We start from the raw sequence: 20,873 nt of genomic DNA, 5'->3' as shown, positions 1-20,873 counted from the left end.
AAATCTAATGAACAATTCTATATTTTATTTAATGTCTATGTTATGCAAATCATCAACCAATAAATATATGATAATAGTAAGAAACATTATAAACAAGATTAAAAAAAAATGATAAAACTTTTTTTTTTTTAAATCTTTACAATGTTTAGGAACTAAAATAATATTTTTACCTAAAAATATCATGCGCAATGCGCGGGTTTGCGACTAGTAGTAGTAATTTTGCTGATTGATTAGTGCTGAAGGGTTTTGCTCAAGCAGTTAAGCCCTGGCCCATGCTTTTCAGATTTTGTACCTCATCTGTTTCAAACTTTCAATAAAGTATTTTAAACCTCATTATTGGGAGTTTTAAAAAAGTTTTTGGGGAAATCATATTTTAAATCCATAGTTTATAATAATTGTCTCGTTGATTAGATATGTGTATTGGTTCAGCCTTTCTCATAACTTGTGCACCCTACAAATATGTGAGACTCACACATTATGAGAATAATAATACAGATATCCAATGCATGTAATAAATTCTCCATAGTTTATGGGTAATTTCAAATTATATGCTATAGTTTTATAATATACTAATTGCACCCTATAATTTGCCACCAAATTGGTTGAATACATTCTCTTAAAAAAAAAAAAAACCCTATAATTTAATGAAGGTTTCAGAGTAAACTTTACAATTTTATAAGTTAAAAGCTAAACCCTATAATTTAAGGGATTTTCACCCTCAAATTAAATTAAGTTGGCACATGAGAACTCTTAGGTTAAACTGTAAATGAGAAAGAGTCCTACAAGAGGAGTGTAAGACGTCCTTATTGTTCACGAAGAAATAAATTGTAAAATGTATCCTTTGACAACATATTCAAGGATCATACTCATGAAATTAATTCATATTTTAGTGAGAGTAGACTTTAATATCAATTGAGAACTATGAATAGACCCTAACAAATTAAGTATCACTTATGCCCAAAATTAACAGTCTACAAATTCACATGACCACAGTAATAATCACCACAATATGGTAATACTTTATAGGGAGGGATTCGACTAGTGCATTTTGACAGCATATGAAAATGAATTGCAAATATGCAATAACAACCAATATTTTAGTCTCAAATTTTTTGGAGTCGGTTATAGATCCTTGACAAGATTAATTAGAGTTGGTCATATGTATTCTTTTCTTACATTATATTCTATTTGAAGTCATAGCCTCTATGACAGTATTACTTTCTTAGTTAAGATTTTTTTTTTCTTTATAGAATCAATTAACATGTCCTTTTTAACTACTTGTACTAATGCTATTTTTGGTTTTCTTTACCTTTTTCATTCGTATTAAATAGTAGTTTGCATTAATAGTCAAATCCTTAAGTCAGAGAATTTACTTCCTTCCTTAACTCAAAAATTCTAGGACCATTTCCCTGTGAATACCTATATTGCAAGCCAAGCCAAACCTCCCATGCTGTCTTGAAGTACACCACACTAGGTTGCAAATTCTTAGAGATAGAGTTGAACAACCAAGCCAAAATTGTGCGGTTACACTTGCACCAAGCTCTATAATAAGGAAGGTCAATTCACTAAGGTTTTGGAATAGAACCATCAATGATGTCTTACTTGGTTTTGGCATCCAAAGAGATGAGGACTACTCTACCTTAAGTATTGTAATTCTCCTCAGTGAGATGTTGAACAACAAGGGACATACCAGGGTTATCACTATTAGACAAGAAATAAGGACTAGATGCATTTTCCCATGGTTGGACAGTTGGGTCAGAAGCACTATCAGCCATACTTAATGCAATTATCCAGCAAGAGCAGGTACAATTGTTGATCAAGATTCACAGTCCCAAATCAGAAATCAACAAAAAGTAAACAAGAATTGATTTTCTACAAATCAAGATTCTTGAGCGGAAGGAATCAACTCAGAAACTTGTTGATCAGTCAAAAACAAGGATAAATTAAAGATCTTGATGGATGAGAAAACAATTACAGAATCCACAAATTGGTAATAGAAAACCCTAAATCAAGAATCTCAATTTACCATTGTATAGAAAGAAATCAAGATTTTAGTATGCTATCGTGCACAGAGAAAAATCAAGATTTAGAAGGAAAATTTAGTGCAAGAATCAAGAGAAATACATACAAGAAAATTTCTACTTGATTCGAAGGGAAAGCACTAAGAAAACAAGATGAAATTGAACTAAGAAGCTCAGAGAATACCAGATTGAAGACTCTCTGAATTAGTTTAGCTCTGATACCATGTTGAAATCATACACAAGCTCAAGGTCCTACAATGGTGGATCGAGAATCACACAGAGAAGAGAGAAAGTAGGAACATAAATATTGTGAATGATTCATTGTATTCATAAATATCAAGCTCTGCCCTTTATATAGTGAGAGCAGAGTGGCGGGAAAGCATAACAGAATAACAAACTATCCATCTAACTCTATACTACAGGTAGTTTAACAGAGTATATACTCTGCTCTCACTATATAAAGGGCAGAGCTTGATATTTAAGAATACAATGAATCATTCACAACATCTCTGTTCCTACTTTCTCTCTTCTCTGTGTGATTCTCGAACCACCATTGTAGTACCTTGAGCTAGTGTATGATTTCAACAGTTCCCTTAACTTAAATCGACTCACCATTCATTATTTCTTGATATTGTTTTCTTCTGAAACAAATAGATCCTATTAACTTTAATAATTTATTGTATGTGTAAATATGTTTGTGATGTGTACATGTTATTTTTTTCTTCCAAAATAAAATCTTTGGGTTAGGCTAATGTGGTGTCTTGTATGGATGTGAGTGATGAATGTAAACTGAGGTTCTTGGAGCTAATAGCAAAGAGTAACTGCAGGTTTATTATTTTCAAGATTGAGAATCAAGAAGTGGTGGTAGAGAAACTTGGAATCCCAGATGAAGCCTATGAGGACTTCACCGCATCTCAGCCTGCCAGTGAGCGCCGCATTACTGTCTTTAATTTTGATTTTATTACTGATCAGAATTTCCAGAAAAGCATTTTTTTTTTTCATTGCATGGTAATTTATATTTTCTCCAACAGTTTATACGAATGCTTAAAGACTAGTCCTTTAGTGTATATACTAGTGGCATATTGAAATAGAGATAAAAAGCACAATGTATAGTAATTAGTAAATCTTTCTATTAATATTCAAAAAACAAATTTTCTTCTTTTTTGAGAAAAAAAGTCACGAAATTTTTTGCTTCTAGGAGTAATGGAAATTCTCACAAAATGCTGATAAGTAATGACACAATGGAACTAGAAAATGGATGCCAAATAATATTTGGCTTCCAGGCTAACACTGCTCCTCTTTGGAGGCAATTGATCATATATTGAAGGCCAAAATAACAATTTGATACACAATGGTGTTTGTGATAGTTAACTCTCTTGTTTTCAGGTCTCCTTTCTTCAAAGGGAGAAGTAAGGTGGTCTATTCCAACTCTGAGGATAGATTTAAGAGTCAACTGGATGGAATTCAAGTTGAGTTGCAAGCAATAGATTCTAGTGAAATGAGCCTTGACATTGTAAAAGGACGAACACTGTAAATGTTGTCATTTTTTACTTTGATGTTTAGCCATTCCTAACAATTACATTATGTGAGCATCGTTTTTTCGTTCCTCGCTAATTGTTTTATCTTGTTGTATGTGTTTTATACTAAACCTGTAGTTAATGTCATACAATGAATTTATCGGTCATGATTAGTACTTCTTTGGTTGTTTGTCCAGACTCCGAAGTCACTTGATAGCACATAACTCGTCTTTTCTGTCTTGGTGTGTTTTAATGTAGTGGACAGTGCACTTGGAAAAGCACTGCATCTGTCTTTTATCAGAAAAATCTAATTCTAAGTATCCATTCGTGGTCGCCCATTTTAAGGAATAGATGAGTGAATCTAGTTGTTTGCAGGCTTGCTTATAACAGGAAAGAATCAAACAACAACAAACCTTATGTTCTATTCTTTTTGGTGCAAAGTGAAATGACTTCCACTACATACATAAATAGTTTGAACAGTCATTGGCAGGATCCCTAGCATTTATCCATGTACAATATAAAACAAAATCAGGAGGTAATGATGCCTGTCAGAATTGCTTTGCCGACTAATCTTTGTGGCCTCTTCGAGAGCATGAGCCAGAGCCACCTTCTAAAGCATAAACAACCTGCAGTGATCAATCGCATTGCCATGCGCATGTAAGTTACGCATTTGAAGTGCTTATGAGCTGCATGACCACCAACACAATTCTTTTCTTAATACTAGTATATCCCCCAATAGAGTAAAAGCTTTTAGCATGTTATGTGTGTGGTATAGTAAAAAACTATATGATGTAGATATGTCTGAGAAATAACTTGTCATAGTGCCTACTCTTTTTTTTTTTTTATTTATGTGAAGTCTGCATTTCAAAATGAACCATATTTCATATGGCAACAGTGAAATTAAAAGGTAAGCTATGAATCAATTACAGTTGCAGTGCAGCGCTACAACATCAACATGAGCAAAAAACTATCTAGGACATAGTGTGTAGAATATGATGCCTTTCACTTACATCTATGCTTACTCAACTTTTTAAGGAATCAGTCCACTATTAACATTGTAGTCACATGGATCTTTCATGCCATTGATAAACCTGAAATAAGCATGCCTCTAAGTCCTTTTGAAGAAGATTACTCCACAAACTCCCCAATAGCCAACAGAAAATCCAACTCTCATACCTATATAGAACCAGAAATTTTCAGTCATCTTCATCTTGCCAAATGCTTTGTGCAAGTTTTGGCAAGAAGAGCTCAATCAAGTGCAGGTTTCCAATGTAGCTAAATGCATAAAAACTCAGAATCCGGATGCCTAATCGAGTTGTTCTTGACAAATTGTTGTATGGCAGGTTCAAGTAACTAAGAACAGGAAAATTAGATATGCCATGAAGAATTTTGCCCAAAGATTGCTTATTAAGACATCAGGGGATTCCAACAATGTCATGTCCCTGGATTTTTTTGGTACCTTTCCCATCAAATGAATTTTAGACAAGTTTAAGCAACAGAATCCAATAACACCTCAAAAAAAACTGATCCAGAAAATTTGTTACTTGAAAGGTCTGCACCCCGTAAAAATACGGAATAATAAGACTCCTGGAAAGTGCTAGAGAATAATAAGAGGTAGCCGTGAGGTTATAGCTCAAGTCCATTTGAACACCTTGGTATATGTCTTGACAGGCTATAAAGGGCAAGATCCAAAACCAAAAGAAAAGCAAGTTGCCGTAAGTTTTTCCAACAATTGTTGGATTTTAAGCTGAGAGCTACTAGAGTTTTTCATTTCCCTACTCAAGCTTGGTACAATCCCTGTAAATCTATTCTGGCCTAGATCAAGGAGCCCAAAATGTGTGCAGTTTGCAATGAAAAAGCTATATTTCTGAAGAAGCTATTGTTTTCAAGCACAAGGATTCAAGCTTATATAAAGAAGCCAATGAGTTCAGAGTTCCACCTGAAAGTTTATCGTTCCCAAAAATAAACATGGTTTAGAGATAGCCAATGCATCCGGCAATGAGGAATTACCAGGGCACCCTTTATTCACGTTATGGCTCTGTAATGGTGATAGTGGTGTGGAAAATTAATTGTGCAGTAGTATTCAACATTCTAACATTGGGAGATAATCATGGTAGTGGACCTTTGAAGCAATTAGAGCTCAATTACAACTTCAGAGTTTAGTGACGTGTTGGATGCATCCCCATTAATTTGTTTCTCAGAGAGGTTAATTAATGAAATGCAGTTCGGGCTTAAATATAGTAATGTACTATATAGTTTTGCAATGTAATGTAATGTACATAGCCATATTCCTGAACCAGTCTGATACTGTCTGAAATTCCGAACGTTTAGATGTCTAACTACTTAAGAGATTTTTGTGTTTGTAACTATGCAAGAAACTGGCAACCAATCTTACAACTTACAAGTTCTCACTGTGAGAGATTTTTTTTTTCTAAGATGGGTTTATTAGACAAAAAGAACCACATACAGCCATCCTCCCTTAAGGCATAACATAAAAGCACATCTGGCTAAGGCATGAGCAATGCCATTTACTGTCCTAAAAACCAAGCAAAATTACAGACATCAAAATGCTCTTTTACTGCTAAAATATCTTCAATCAGCGCACACAATTCCAAGACTTGGGCAACTGTTCACCTCGGTTAGAGAGTCAATTTAGAACTTAGAATCTCCTTAAACAATCAGCTTTGTACCCCAAAATCCTTGGCTTTAACATAGCTCACAGGAAAGTCTTTGTTTCAGCCACCTCAGTCTTGCAGAAGTGATGACTGACCATGCTTTAGCCACCTGGCCTTCCCAATTTCTTAAAGCAGCACCAATGCTAGTATTTTTGTTGATTGATGACAGCATCACAGTTGAACTTAAGTAATCAACAAGAGGTCTTTGTCATTTGCCTTGCTCTTTTTGATTTATCACCCTGTTCCATTCCTGCAAAGTTGATAGAAAGCTGTCAAAGCTCTTAAAAGTCTTGAAGACCATCTCAACAGTTAAGACGGAATCACCATTATACCATGCTCTGTGCCTTGCTTTCCATATCAGATCAGAAACTATAGCAGCAAACAAGGTGAAGTTCTCCTTCATAATTTGATCTCCCAAAACATCTGGAGGAGGCTTAATTATCAACTTGACCAGCTCAAAACTGGAGTACATATTCAGGGAAGCAATGTTGAGAACTCAACCAGACCTGAATCACACAGCTTTGGTGGAGTCACACTGACAAAACAAATGCAAACTATTTTCTTCTGCTAAACCACAAAGAGAGCAAGAAACTTCCTCCAAATTTGAGATGCCGTTTATTTTAACTTTGGAAATGGGAAAGACATCTGATGCTGGACAGAATGGGTTGGGAAATAGAAAGAAGAACAGGGCAAATCCCTACGCTTCACCCCGTAAACTAAGCCTGAAACCCCAGGCTCCACCATTATAGATGGCAATGGGATAGGATGGGGTTGGATCAGGGGTGCCTCAACCCCTATTCAGGACGGGAGTAGGACGGGCGGGCTGAATGTATTTTACCATTCCTAATGAGGTGGCTTCGACATTAAAAAGGTAAAGATGAGAGAGAGAGAGAGGGAATAGGAAGTTACGAGAGTGCTAAAAGGAAGAGAAAGTAAGTGTTTTGAAGGATGGTCATAGAATTTGTAAAAGAAAAAGGTATATATCGGTTTGTGCAAAAGATACTAAACTATAGACATTAATAATTTAAATATATATGAATTAAAAAACATATATACAAATTCGGGGCAGGGTGAGCAAAACCCGTCCCTGCCTTGTCATCTCTTCAGGGTGGGGAAATCCTGCACTAGGTAGGACGGGCCAAGTGGGGCAGGGATTTTTTGCCATTCCTATTCACCACCTATGGGTACTTGAATCACCACCAAGCTTAGAGGAACATCTCTAATCAGAAAAGTCTGATACACATCTCTTGTTAGAAGATTCTGATTCAAAGTGCACTGCTTCAAACCATTCTTGGAGCCTCTTTTTAAGAGAATTCAAGGAGTACATCGAGCCATAATCTCATTCCACAAAATCCTGAACAACATTAAATTTGAAATTCAAAAGTGAAATCCCAAAAAATTCTAAATTTTAAAAATGAAATATGAGATTTCAAGTAAATAAATTTTGATATAATTTTGGTTTTGCTTTGCTTCCTGCATCAATATCCTTAACAACTCCCCACAGGAAATCTTCGGGCTTTTCATGAAGTTTAAAACTCCATAGAGCCTTCTAGAGGTCCTGTTTTTATTACTGAATCTGTGATGTTGAGACAGCCAATATGCAGAATTAACTTTGGAGCTACCTTGATGACAATGGAGTTTGAAGACAAGGAACTTCTGCAATTATCTTCGTCCATTCATGAAGTTTAGGACTCCAAGGAACTTTTTACAATGTTTAACTCATCCAAATCTGAGAGTTGCTCCAACCACTCTAGTGTAGTGCTCCTCAAGTTTGAGAAGTTTGCAAGACACTCAGGCATAGAAAGAATAGTCATTATATAGAATGAATGATATGCAAGATGCCTAAATTGGCCAAAGGAATCTGGGATTTCCCCAGCAAGATGATTGCCGGAGAAGAACATGTTCAAGTTGTAAATATTTAATATGGTATGTGGTATTGGACCATGATCCTTCTCTTCAAATATTTCCATCTAAATATATTAACAATACGTACCAAAAAGCCCATAAAATTGTCAACTTTTCCAACCGCTTCTCCATGCCAAACAGGTCTACTGAGGTGAAGCCATGAAGCAACAAACATTTCTATAATAGGTGCAATGTGTTTGCGCATAGGTACCACAGTGTTCTATGTAATTCATGGAGCACAAAAAACCCAGTTGCCACTTTTTTTAGTAAGAAAATCTTAATAAAAATCTTACTACATATAAAATTTTCTTCACATTAGAATGCTCATCAAAGGATATTAAACAAAATACTTAGAAGAGCCTCTACATAATAGCACATTTCTTTACAGTTTAATGTATCATCATATGCACATTATTCCAACAGTAGCTACAACATCAACAAGAGCAAAATATCCTAGACAACATAGTTTCCAATTTTATACTTGACAGAAGATAATGCCTTTAGCTTACCGAAATGTTAGCCTCTTAAATTTTTTGCAGATCTAGTTCACGTTCAACACTATAGTTACATAGGTTGATCTTTCATGTCATTGACAAACCAGAAACAAGTCCAAGTATTTTTGAAGAAAGGAGCAGCACAAACTCCCCAAAAACCTACAGCAAATCCAACCCCCAAGCCACTGTAAAACCATGATGTTTCAGAGTCATCTTCAGCTTTGCCCACAGCAGTCCCACCAGCTTTGCCCACAGGAGTATCACCATCAGATTCTTGCTCTTTTCTGCAGTTTTTTGTAAGAGGAGCTCCACAAAGTTCAGGATTTCCAATGTAGCGAAGTGCATCAAAGCTCTGAAGTTGGGTGCTTGAAGGAATTCTGCCAGAGAAGTTGTTGTATGACAAGTCCAAGTAACTAAGAAATGTCAAAATAGACATGCTTGGAGGAATTTCACCCGATAGATGATTTCTTGAGAGATCAATGGACTCTAACTCTTTCATGGTCCCAATTTTTTCTGGTATCTTCCCCGTCAAATGGTTTCGAGATAAGTTCAAAAAATGCAATTGGGAAAGAACTGAAATTTCATTAGGGATTGATCCTGACAAGTTATTGCTTGAAAGGTCAATGATGCTAACATATATAAGGTTCTCTTCGTACCTTAATTGCTCCCCCTTGGGAACTAACATGAGGCTCTCGAAGTAGGTGCCTGCATCTTCAAAATACACCATAGTTTCATAGTTTTCACCATGGGGCATTGCCATGGAATTGATAGAATTCAAACACTTTGGTATGGGTCCTGATAGGCTATTATTTGCAAGATCCAATACTCTAAGAGAAGAAAGTTGGCATGTCTGTAGAGGTATATGCCCTTTGAACCCATTAGATCTTAGACGGAGAATAGTAAGACTTTTCATTTCTCCAATCCAGAGTGGTATGGTCATTGACAAATGATTTTCACCTATATCAAGAAGTCCCAAATTTGAGCACTTTTGTAATGAGGAAGGAATATCCCCACAAATGCTATTGTTGGGTAATCGCAATGCTTTGAGTGCAACTAAAGACCCCATCGAGTAAGGAATTCTACCTGACAAACGATTGCTCCCCAAGTTTAAATGGATCAAATTCTGCCAATACCTCCAGCAATTTGAAAGTTCTCCAAACAAAAGATTGTTTGATGCATCTAAAACTTGTAACTTATTTTTTCTATTAGTCTTTTGGCACAGGAAAGTGGAAATGGGTCCAGAAAAAAAGTTGTTAGCTACATTAAGCACTCTGACATTTGCAGACAAACGAGGCAGCTGACCTTTCAAGTGATTAGAACTTAGATCTAAGACAGTAGAATTCACCAAAAAATTTGGTACGTCGCCTTCTATGTTATTGTCAGAGAGATTGACGAAGTCAATGTTTGAAGTCCAATTCCAAAACCAACTTGGAGCCTTGTCCGAAATTCCTGACATGGACATTAATAAAACCTTGAGAGATCTTTGTGTTTGTAGCCATGCAGGAAAGTTAGGTCCTACCTTGCAAGAGCTCATGTGGGCATATATCAGTTGAAAAGGAGGAACCCAGTTGGAATTCACATTGAAGAACAACGGTGTTCGAGACAGGTCTAGGTACTTCAATTTTGAGAGTTTGGTAAAAAACACTTCATCTGCTGTGCCTGTTAAGAAATTATCTCCGATAAACAAGTACTTTAAATTTGAGAGAAGCCCAAGACTTTTTGGGGGAGTACCATCCAACCGATTACCTTCAAGGATTAACTTCCACATATAAGATAAATTCCCAAGGGATGAAGGAATAGGACCACTAAGAGAATTAAGTTTGAGATCAAGTACTGTTAGATGCTTCAGTTGCCCAAATGACTCCGGAATTTTTCCAGTTAGATAATTTACCCCCAAGACAAGATGTTCTAAGTTCTGAAAATTCGAAACACTGCACGGTATCTCGCCCTTCAGTGCATTGCTGCTCAAGTCAAGCTCTAAGAGGGTAGAACTAATATTAGAAAACCAATTAGGTATCTCATGAATGAAAAGATTTAAGGAAAGATCAAGGACTAGAAGAGATGTAAAGTTGACAAATTTAAGAGATGGATTTAGGCTATCAAGACGACAACCTTGCAAGTATAGCTCCGAAAGAGATGAGAGCCTACTCATTAGTTGAAGCCAATCTAGTGCGGAAGAAAGGTTGACAAAAGACATGTCAAGGTATTTCATGGAAGAGAGACTAGACATCCAATGAAGGCTATGCACATAAAGGCCAAGATTATATCCTAGATTCAGATAACGAAGATCTGAAAGATTTCCAAGCTGGTGTGGAATCAGTCCACAAAATCCAGCGGAAGCAAGGTTCAGATGTCTCATACTGCGCATTGAACTAAGGAAACTTGGAATACTAGTACAATTAAAGTTACTAATGCTCAAGTCCAAGTAATTCAAATGTTCCAATTCAAGCAATGAAGGACTAATCTCACCATTCAAGTTGAGATTACCGAGCTGTAGCTTTGTGACTCGAGCAGTTTTGTTGTCACAGTGAACTCCTGCCCATTTACAGCAATCTTCTTGGTCAGACCAGGATGAGAGTGCGTTCCAAGGATCAGTGAGACCTCGTTTGAGGTTTAGAAGTGCTTGTTTCTCTTTTTCATTGCAAGAGATATTTGAGTTTACTTTGCAGAAGCTGAACGATGCTGCAAAGAACCATATTAAGAAAAACACATGAGTTGCAGAAGAGTTATCCATGGTAAAAGCAATAACAAGGGAAGAGAAGGGTTCAAAGAAAAATGTGAAAGTTCTTAGCAGGTTGAGCCTGAGACACAAGCTCTTGATAGATTATATAGGCTTCACTTTTCTGCATGACTAGATACACAGAATTGGACTTTTCAAAAAAAAATTCCTTTTTATCTTTGACTTGTTGAATGTAGTATTATTTTCCTTGATCAGCGCATGGAACTGTCCTAATTCTATTACTTCTAAGTCTTTTTTCTCTCTTAAAAATATATAGTAATCACTAATTAGTCAACAAAATAATTATATCTCAGCTGGTGTCTTTGAAAATTTGGTCCGTGAAATAAGTTCATTTTGTCATCTTCTTTCTTCATTTTCATACATGTCACCATCTAGATCTAGATTTTTCCTATCAAGTGCATGTGATCTTCCATTCAATTCAAGGACCTTGTTTTAACATCAGCTTACTGCAACCTTAGTTAGCAAGATGTGGAAAATGTTTCGGAAAAAGTTGTGTCCTTAAATACAATTCTGTTGAACCGATTTTAGCCAATGAAATAACATGGTTAACTTCAATTAGCTAAGATATTCAGTTTTTATGGCATGGCTTGAAATTAATTCTAAAACTAAGTAACTTTATTTACCTAAAATTTTGACATATACTTGTGTAGGGGTATTGGGCCCAGTAATTTATGAAGGATGGCCCAACGAAGTATTTTGGGCTGGAAACTCAAATCCGAAGACATCAAAATGATCGTGGACTATTTAAATATCCAAATACGTCCGAGGAATAGATTTGTCCTCGGATTACTAGGCCGAGGACATAGGAAGAGAAGTTTAGTGTCCCTGAGTTATATTATAAAGAGTCCTACAACTATGGGGATACACAGTATACGTGGAGGACAATAGAAAGAGCGGTGGAATGTCTAAAAATAAAGCTGCTACCACCGCCCATACATTAAAAGCTATGTAATTGATACGCTGACTGTATAGATGGAAGGATGGGACCTGAGCATAGAGCTTGGAACTTGGTCCCTAATCCTAGCGGGCTTTAGGGAAGAATGGATGGGACAAGTATCCGAAAATGAGGATTGCAACCAGAAAGTGGAAGGTGATGAAGGGAAAGAAAAGAATATAAAGAGGAGGGAAGGCATACGATGAAGGGAGAGGACTTTTGGAGTAGAAGAGATAGAGTCAATAGTAAATGATAATCGACACTTGTATCCAAACTTGAGAAATATTATTATAAACCATCCTCGGAAACAATCCGAGGACGATTTCTCAGTCTTACTCTTTGCAAACGATTCTTTGTTTTGTTCCATTGGGACCAAAACCCGTTCTTTTTGTAATTGTCCAAACCATCCTTGAAATCTAAATTACAAAGCCATCCTCTACAAATTCATTGTGAAGAAAGGCCTTTCAAGCCCATTTTCCTCCCAGTCGTGGTTTGGGAATTTGAATTGTGTCCTTACAACTTGCATATGTATTGTAAATATATATATATATATATATATATATATATATATATATATATATATATATATATATATATATATATATTTGAGCAAATTGCAAGTAGTATATATATTGGAAATATAAGAAGAAAAATATGTCATTCAACTGATGTATTGACGAAAAAGTCCTCAATAATTTAAAGAAATTCCCAACGTTACAGAATCTAACTGACCTCCTCAGTCCTCAAGCTTTCGCACTTCTTCTCTAATAACTTTGCCATCTCAATCTTTTAACACTTTTCACCAAAATCCTCAACATTTTTCACAAAATTTCTACACCCGGAATGTCCAAAAAAAATGAAAAAGAACTGAGCTATGATATTTGCCTTATTTGGTTGGGCCCATCGCCCATATGCAAAAGATGAAAGTGCAAACATGTTTGTTGTGGTTGTGGGTATGCGACTTGAAAGGCCTAGGTTTGTTTTTCTATTGGGTTCAAAGAAACTGCAAAAATAATGTAGCTCACTGCATAGCTAAATGGGCTTTATCATAATATAGTTTTTGCTGACTGGTTACTGCCCAAGGATTTTCTCAAGCAGTTAATAAGCCCCGGTGGCCCGGCCTATGATTTTCAGATTTTGTACCTATCCTTTTTCAATAAAATATTTTTGGAAATTATATTTTAAATTTAAACCCCATTATTGGGAGTATCAAATTAAAACCTATTCAATAAAGTTTTTGGGGAAATTGTATTTTAAATCCATAGTTATGATAATTGTCCGGTCAATCAAATATATGTATCGGTTCATCTTCTCTTTCATAATGTGTACACTCTATAAATAGTTGAGACTCATACGTTGTGAGAAGAATGATACATATATTTTATGCATCTTATATTTTCACCATAATTTGAAATTAAATTCTATACTTTTATAATATACTACTTAAACCCTATAATTGAATGATGGTTTCAAAGTAACTTTATAGTTTAATATGTTACAAGCTAAACCAATTTAAGGGAGCTGCACCCTTAAATTAAATTAAGCTAGCACCCGAGAGAAGTATAAAACGTGCTCATTTTCTCTTATTTCTCTTCACTTCTCTCCTCATTATAAATCCAAGATTAAAAACTTTACCCACATCACTTCTCTTCTTTTCACTTTTCTCAATCCAAAGATAATATAAGCCTTGCAAATCTCAATTTATTCCTTAAAGAATTATATATATATATAGCAGACATCCACTCCTCCGTGAGAGAGGTATTACATATGCCCACCATTACACCATATATCTTTTGAGAAATATTACGTTTACAAAATTTTTATAATATTTTCACAATAAATCATAAGTGGTAAATTATTATTAATTTAAATTTAAATTTACAACTTAAATTACTTTTTTTCTCACCTATAACAGCCGATAACAATCTATCAATTAAAATTGGTAAAAAAGTATTATGAAAATGTCGTAGACATAACATTTCTTTTACTGTTCATGCTCGATATTCTCAATTCTGGTAGGATTCTAGAGAAATTAAAGCATGACAAAAAAAGAAGGATCGGTTTTTCTTTGGCCATCCAAAAACACAAATATAAGATGAAAAATAATATAAATGACATACTATTACAATGATAAGCTTCGAGCCAAACAAAAAGACAGCATTAAACCTCTCCATCTCTCAAAAAATAATAAAACATCAATTAGATAAGACCAAAAAAAGGAGGGAGAGAAGAAAAAAAAAAAACAAAAAAAACAAAGAGAAGCATGTTCACATGATTGTACAAGCATGCGGATTGTCATCGCTAAAGAGTGAAGCAATGGCTTCATCGGATGCGACGGCGACTGAATAAACAGCAGGGGTTTGGAAGAAAGTGTGTACGCCTGTGGTAGCTTCATTTTTGTATGTGTCATAATAATGGTTAACAATGTAAGTTGGGTATTTGTAAAATGAGGCAAAATGAGAGTATCCAGGGAATGGCCATGGCTCCACTGCTTTTCCAGCTCTCTTGATTGCTTTAAGAACCTTCTTTTCCTCCAAGGCATATCCTCTCACTGTAATCTTTTGTGTCTCCATTTCTACTTCCACCTCTTCTACTCCTGAGAGCCATGAATCAAAGTTAAAATTACATAAAAGTTAACTTTGAAAGCTTTGCCTTATAATTGAACACTTATTATTTCTTAAATTGTGCCCTCAAAACACTCTTTGTAACAAAACTCTTAAAAGTGGTGGTCCAATAATTAGTCAACTTACAAAGGTTGTAAGAAAAATTGTATCCTTAATATTTTATTTAAAGAATATGTTAACGGAAGCTCGATTGCACTTGTTAAGGATGAATTAAATAGAGCATGTTATATTAAGAAGTAATAAAAGTTAATAAACAAATATCCCTTTAATTGAAATTTACCCGATAAACTTAAAAAAAGCTAGTCGATTACAATAAAAACTCAACCTTAACTAAGTTACTTTGACACTCCAATTAATGGTATAAAGGTACCTTTAAGCTTGAAGAGAGCTTTCTTCAACTTCGTAGCACATCCCTCACAGTCAAGGTTCGGAACTCTCACCTCCACCATCTGCAAAACCAACATTGCCAAATTGTCACTTCCACATTGTGTATGTGTGTGTGTGTGTGTGTGTGTGTGAGAGAGAGAGAGAGAGAGAGAGAGAGAGACTCACTGCAGACATTGTTTTCTTAGCTTCAGAATGTAAAGAAACTGTGATATAAAATTTGTTAGGAATCTCAAGATTGTTCTATTTTTAGTGAAGGAAACAATTAGAGCTGAGAAGTCTCTGAAGTCTTCATGTTATGTCCGATTATAACTTGAGACTGTGGCTTTATTGAAGTGCTTATTGAAACTGCTCATAGCTAGCTAATAAAGAGAGAGGAGAGAGCCTTGGGTTTTGAAAATGGAAAACAATGCAAAGAGCATTCACGCGTGGAATGGAAAAGTGTGACTTTTAACATATTTTTGCCCACTCCAAAGCCTGGTCCTCTTCTCTGTAACGTTTTAATTAGAAAATGCCCCCCAATGTTTTATGCCACGCTCTTTGTCGAATAATGAAGGAGGACACTCCGGCAAAGGTATTATGACCTATTTGTTTATGTAGGACCTCGTACTCATTATCCATGTCCTAAGTCAACATTAATTTCCAAAGAGTTTTTATTTATTTATTTGATGAACAAATTTCCAAAGGTTTTAGTGTTGGCTTAAGTAATCCATTACCGGTTAGTTTCATACGGTATGAGATTGATTTATCACATATTCACATACATTATGTTGATTGTGAGTTTGGATTGGTTTATTAGTTGATTTTCTGATTTTGTTTGTTGAAAATGGATAAAGGTACAATTGTGACATACTTAATATAGTTTTAGGCGTAAAGTGACAACTTTAAATAGATCTTTTTTCTATATTTAAATATTAATTAGTTTACATTTTATATTATGATTTTTTTTATTTAAAATTTTTTATTATGGCTTTTTTTTATATATGACTAATTCACTTAGTGGTGAATGAGTTGGTTTTCTATCAATTCATAATTTTTTAGGCTTCCTTAGGAGCGGAGGAAAAAAAAATGCACAATTCCAGTGTGGTTTTTTTTTTTTAATATTAAAAACAAATCACTTATTTCCCTACATTTAGTGATCTTTGTCTAGTTGGAGGACCCTAGGCCTAGGGTAGAGTTGTACCTAGGGATTTAAGAAGTTATGCATAAACAAATAAACTTATAAACTCCTTAAAAAGGCTAAACCAAACATACATTGAGATACATGAGTTAACAAAAAAATTGGATGAAAATAAAAAAATTTTTCTACAAAATATATCCCTACTAAAATTTTTAAATTATGTATGTTATCAGTTAGAGGAAAACAAAAACCTTTTTTTTTTTTCAGATTCTTCAACTTTTCAACATATTTTATCTCCCTTGCTACAATAATTTATGAAAAAAAAAATTACGAAACCATGTTGAAGTGAAGTGTGTGACAATGAGAAATTGGGAAATGCATAATGTCTCATACGCGCTACGATGGAGAGTAGTTCTTGTGATGTTGATACTTAATGCTCTCACAGTTCAGACGAAAAAGAACTGTATCAGCTTTAGCATTGTAAAGGATTTTAAGAACAAAGAACTGAATCAACTTTACTGGAACCTGCTTTATTTCTGTAAAGAATTCGATGAACAGAGATATTCGTTGCAGATATAAGCTGGCAATCGATAGCTTTGCATGCTCAAGTACAACAACACTTTTCTGTCAACGATTCCTTTTAAATTACCTGAGAGTGGTCAACATATTGGTATTTGAATTGAAGATTAATATGGGAAAATTTGTGACTATTCTGATCGTATTTTAACAATTTCAATGCCTCGAATAATGAGAACAGAATGACAAAAAGGGACCACGCACAAATGGGTGCTAAGAATTGTTATCATCATACTTGTTTTTGTGAAATTTGGGTTAATGAATATGCTCATAATTTGAAATGCTTCATGGGGGAGCATAATGATCATAGTTATAATAATGGTTTTTTATTGGAGGGAAAGTTTTCACGCTGCACGCAGTGACACTCTACACCACATTACTGTGTAAAAACAAAAATCATTATCTATTTTTTGATGTTTTCTGTTGCTTTGTTTGCTGCACCTGATTTTGAATTTATTTTATAACAAAGTTTCTGTGTAATGCGATTCAAGAGTCAAGGCACACAGTACTTTTATCTTGGATGGAACTTTTCCAAATATCTCTAAATTAAACTAACAATTTATATATATAATTTTGGTTAATGGGGCTTCACTAATTTCTCATTTTCTTCAGTTTAATTAGTTTTTTTTTTTTCCTTTTAATTTTTTGAAGGAAATGTTTTTCTTGCGTGAAAATACTGTATAGGGATTGAGCATAAGATCCCATCCAAGTTTTGGCTAAGTCCAGCACATTCTGGAGAAGGGTCTGTGCTAATTGATCAAACAATTAAAAGGTCTTTGTCTTAATTGTATAAATAAAATATGAAATTCAGCAGCATAATTTTCTTAAAAGAAAAGCGCAATCTTAAAAAACTTTCATCATTGACATAAATGTTGAAAAATTTTCCCCTCACCAACCTTCGGCCCTGCTTTGCCATCATTTAGTGTTTCATTATACTATATAATATAGATCTTTTATAGTTTAATGTATATAACATCTATGCATATTAACCAAATTTTAGGTTGATTTGTACTTTTTTATGTTTTTAATGGAGACGTTCGAAGTTTAAATCCTTGTGCAACCCACGTTTCTATTCAGGAAAAAAAATGTTTCTATTAAGGAGAAAAAAAAACCTAAGTTTCTAATAAAAGATCTACCTATATAAAAATTAAATAAGTAAAAATTGGCATGCAACCTAAGTTTTTGGTTAATTATATATTTTAGTTTACCTTTTTCTCAGATCATTTGGCCCAATTTTATTGGGCAGTTCATTCCATATTAGCACATTTTACAAACAAAAAGAGTGGGTCTTAGGCTAAATTATTTGGGCTTAATTAAATCACAAAGTCATAGAGTCTAAACAAAACTTTTTGAAAGCCCAACTCATTATAAGACAAAAACCTCAAGCCATGCAAACACGTGGGACCCAAGGTAAAAAAGAAACTAGACTTGCCGACTCACCAATAACCCTCACATAAAAGAAAGGCTCAAATAATACACCATTAGTTCCTCCGGTTTAGTAAATGAGCGATTTTGGTCCCAAAGGTTTACAAAAAAGAAAAACTGTTACACACATTTTTTGAACTATAATAGCATGTAGTAGGGTGTGTGTAACAAACACCATACTAAAGTTTAAAACAATTATTGTCAAATGCCTTGTAGTTAAATTAACGCATCCCATGTACAAAGTGATTGGGGTTTAGGAGAAAGAGTTCGAGCTTCAAGGTTAGCAACATGTTATTATTATCTCTAAAAAAAAGTTTAAAACAATTATTTTTAGTCTCTTATAAATTAAAAATTGGTATGTCATCATTTAATAAGGACTAGAAGCGACTATTTAAGGGTCTGTTTGGATTAAGGAGGGAAGGAGAGAGAGTGAAGGTAAATAAAGTAGAATTGGCTGAAAATAAGCTAAATTTGAATCGAATCTACTTTACTCTACTCCTCCTCCCTCCCCCTCAATTCAAACGGATCATAAGTTTGTTATGAACTAAAATTGATTGCTTCAACATTTTTGAGGGCTAAAAGTGATTGTTTTAAGTTTTTTAGGGATTATTTCCTCAAAAAAAAAAGTTTTTTAGGGATTTAAAGTGATTACTTTAAACGACCACCTTAAGTGCTAGTGATTCTATCATTGGACTTTCAAGACTGGCGGATTCTAATGACTGAGGCACCAATTTTGATAGTTTGTGCATGAAATATTTTATATATTATACCAAATACCTAATAATATTTTACTAAAATAATTCTGTATTTGAAATTGTTTTATTGCTAAAACAAATGGAGTATAAATACACTTGTTCAACAATCAGAAAGTTTATACTCTGTGGGAAGGAAGACCAAATGAATTAAACCTTTTTTTTTTTTTTTTTGCTGAAGAAATGAATTAAACTTTCCCCACTATATCATTCTTTTTTTTTTTTTCTTTTTCCTTTTTTGATGAACCACTATATCATTCTTATCCAAAGAGTAGGTGGGTTGTCAAATCCTTTTTTATTTTTATTTTTTGAGAAAATGGTCACTTGTTAAATCCATATATTGCCGAATGTGAGGAAACTGCCCATACATGTTGGCCATCCTCTTTTACTACTTTTATGTTATTTTCAAACTTGTCCCCAAAACCATATTTAAAGAAGACATATACAAAATAACCTAAATATCATAACTGGTCACGCTCTCTTCTTCCATCCCACATTCACACTCAAGTTTGCCTCTTTAAAATATAAATTATTGTGGCTAAACTCATACTGATTTATGAATTGTTTTATCATACTGTTCGATTTTTTTTTTTATAAAAAAAACTGGAATTAATTCAAATATTAAGAAGTATATATAAGTATCTATATTACATATATCATATTTGGTCATACCATAGACCAAAATGATCTAAAAAACATCAAGGGTAGTGCAAAAGCTGGGGGATGATCTAAAGTTAACTATTGCATTAATGTGCATGAAAGAGACTAGACTAGCATTAAGTTTTACTTCTAAGTTTTGGATACTCTGTTGTACACCCAGAATTAACCCATCTCTAATAAAAGCCCAAAGCTCAGCAAATAACCTGTTGTACATCCTATTCTTCTAGAATTACCCTGAATCCAATCTCCATAAGTGTTTCTACTTTCTAATTAATAAGACCTCCATTTCTTGCAGGACCTAGATTTCCAAGCGATGAACTATCAAAATAAGTTTAAACCAACCCTCAGGTGGTTTCTCCCATTTAACTTGGATTATTGCAATAGCCTTATAGTGTTCCTTTCTTGGAACACAAAAAGTGAATTCTAGAGCTAGAGCATTTCTACAATCTTAAGAAAACCTGGTGTGGGGTCATGGATTTTGGGATTTGGCCGAGAGCATGTGGTTTTGATCGAGAAGTATGGGTGGTCCGGGTCCGAGTCCGAGGAGTACTATCTCCTCGGATAAAGCTAAACGCAAATCTGGTATAGATCCAAATGATCAAGGATGACCTTCCAGGAAGTTCTAATGATAGCAATGAGCATCATGAACGTACAAAAAGGATAAGGACTAAAAAATATCTAAGGGAAAGTTGCTACCACCGCATTAATGAGGAAGTGACTTCTGAACAGTATTATTGCAGCCTTACAGCCACCCCAGAAGACTTTTGGAGGGAGCTTATGGGACAAGTATCAGCATAAACCATCAACTGTCCACATGTAATCCACGTGTAGGATAAAGATGAAGGGAGAGATGTAATATAAATAAAGGTAGAGATCCTAGAGAAGGGGGAGGATGGAAAAAGGAGAAGAGAAAGCATTATAACAATCTCAACAACTCCTATAACCATTGTTATCCAATATATACTAGAATAGAGCTCCTTGGACTGTGCCGAAGACAAACTTTCTTGCACAAACCAGGTACAATTCTTGTTAGCTCATCATCCGAA

General features: G+C 34.6%; 2 protein-coding genes and 1 pseudogene across 3 annotated transcripts; 1 reads left to right on the top strand and 2 right to left on the bottom strand.

Annotated features, from left to right (window-relative positions):
• Nucleotides 1–2,774: 2,774 nt before the first annotated feature.
• On the top strand, nt 2,775–3,555 carry LOC142620855 (actin-depolymerizing factor 7-like; annotated as a pseudogene).
• Nucleotides 3,556–5,789: 2,234 nt separating this feature from the next.
• On the bottom strand, nt 5,790–11,456 carry LOC142621189 (receptor-like protein EIX2). The gene is made up of 3 exons (XM_075794506.1): nt 8,628–11,456; nt 6,546–7,567; nt 5,790–6,463 (listed from the first exon to the last, which is right to left on the bottom strand). The coding sequence occupies exon 1, from the start codon at nt 11,344–11,346 to the stop codon at nt 8,683–8,685; it is 2,664 nt and encodes an 887-aa protein (XP_075650621.1). The 5' UTR covers nt 11,347–11,456; the 3' UTR covers nt 5,790–6,463; nt 6,546–7,567; nt 8,628–8,682.
• A 2,909-nt stretch (nt 11,457–14,365) lies between these two features.
• Nucleotides 14,366–15,718, bottom strand: LOC142618221 (heavy metal-associated isoprenylated plant protein 31). 2 transcript variants are annotated; one of them, XM_075791127.1, is made up of 3 exons: nt 15,463–15,718; nt 15,281–15,359; nt 14,366–14,882 (listed from the first exon to the last, which is right to left on the bottom strand). In XM_075791127.1, exons 1-3 carry the CDS (start codon nt 15,469–15,471, stop codon nt 14,554–14,556), a joined length of 417 nt encoding a protein of 138 aa, XP_075647242.1. In that variant the 5' UTR covers nt 15,472–15,718; the 3' UTR covers nt 14,366–14,553. The 2 variants fall into 2 exon arrangements, with proteins under 2 accessions (XP_075647242.1, XP_075647241.1); XM_075791126.1 differs by lacking the exon at nt 15,463–15,718 and having other exon boundaries at nt 14,522–14,882; nt 15,281–15,374.
• Nucleotides 15,719–20,873: the final 5,155 nt, after the last annotated feature.

This window comes from Castanea sativa, chromosome 12 (assembly GCF_040712315.1).
Source record: "Castanea sativa cultivar Marrone di Chiusa Pesio chromosome 12, ASM4071231v1".
NCBI classification, from domain to species: Eukaryota; Viridiplantae; Streptophyta; class Magnoliopsida; order Fagales; family Fagaceae; genus Castanea; species Castanea sativa.
The sequence above is the reverse complement of the archived record's forward strand: the minus strand, read 5'-3'. Positions and strand labels throughout refer to the sequence as shown.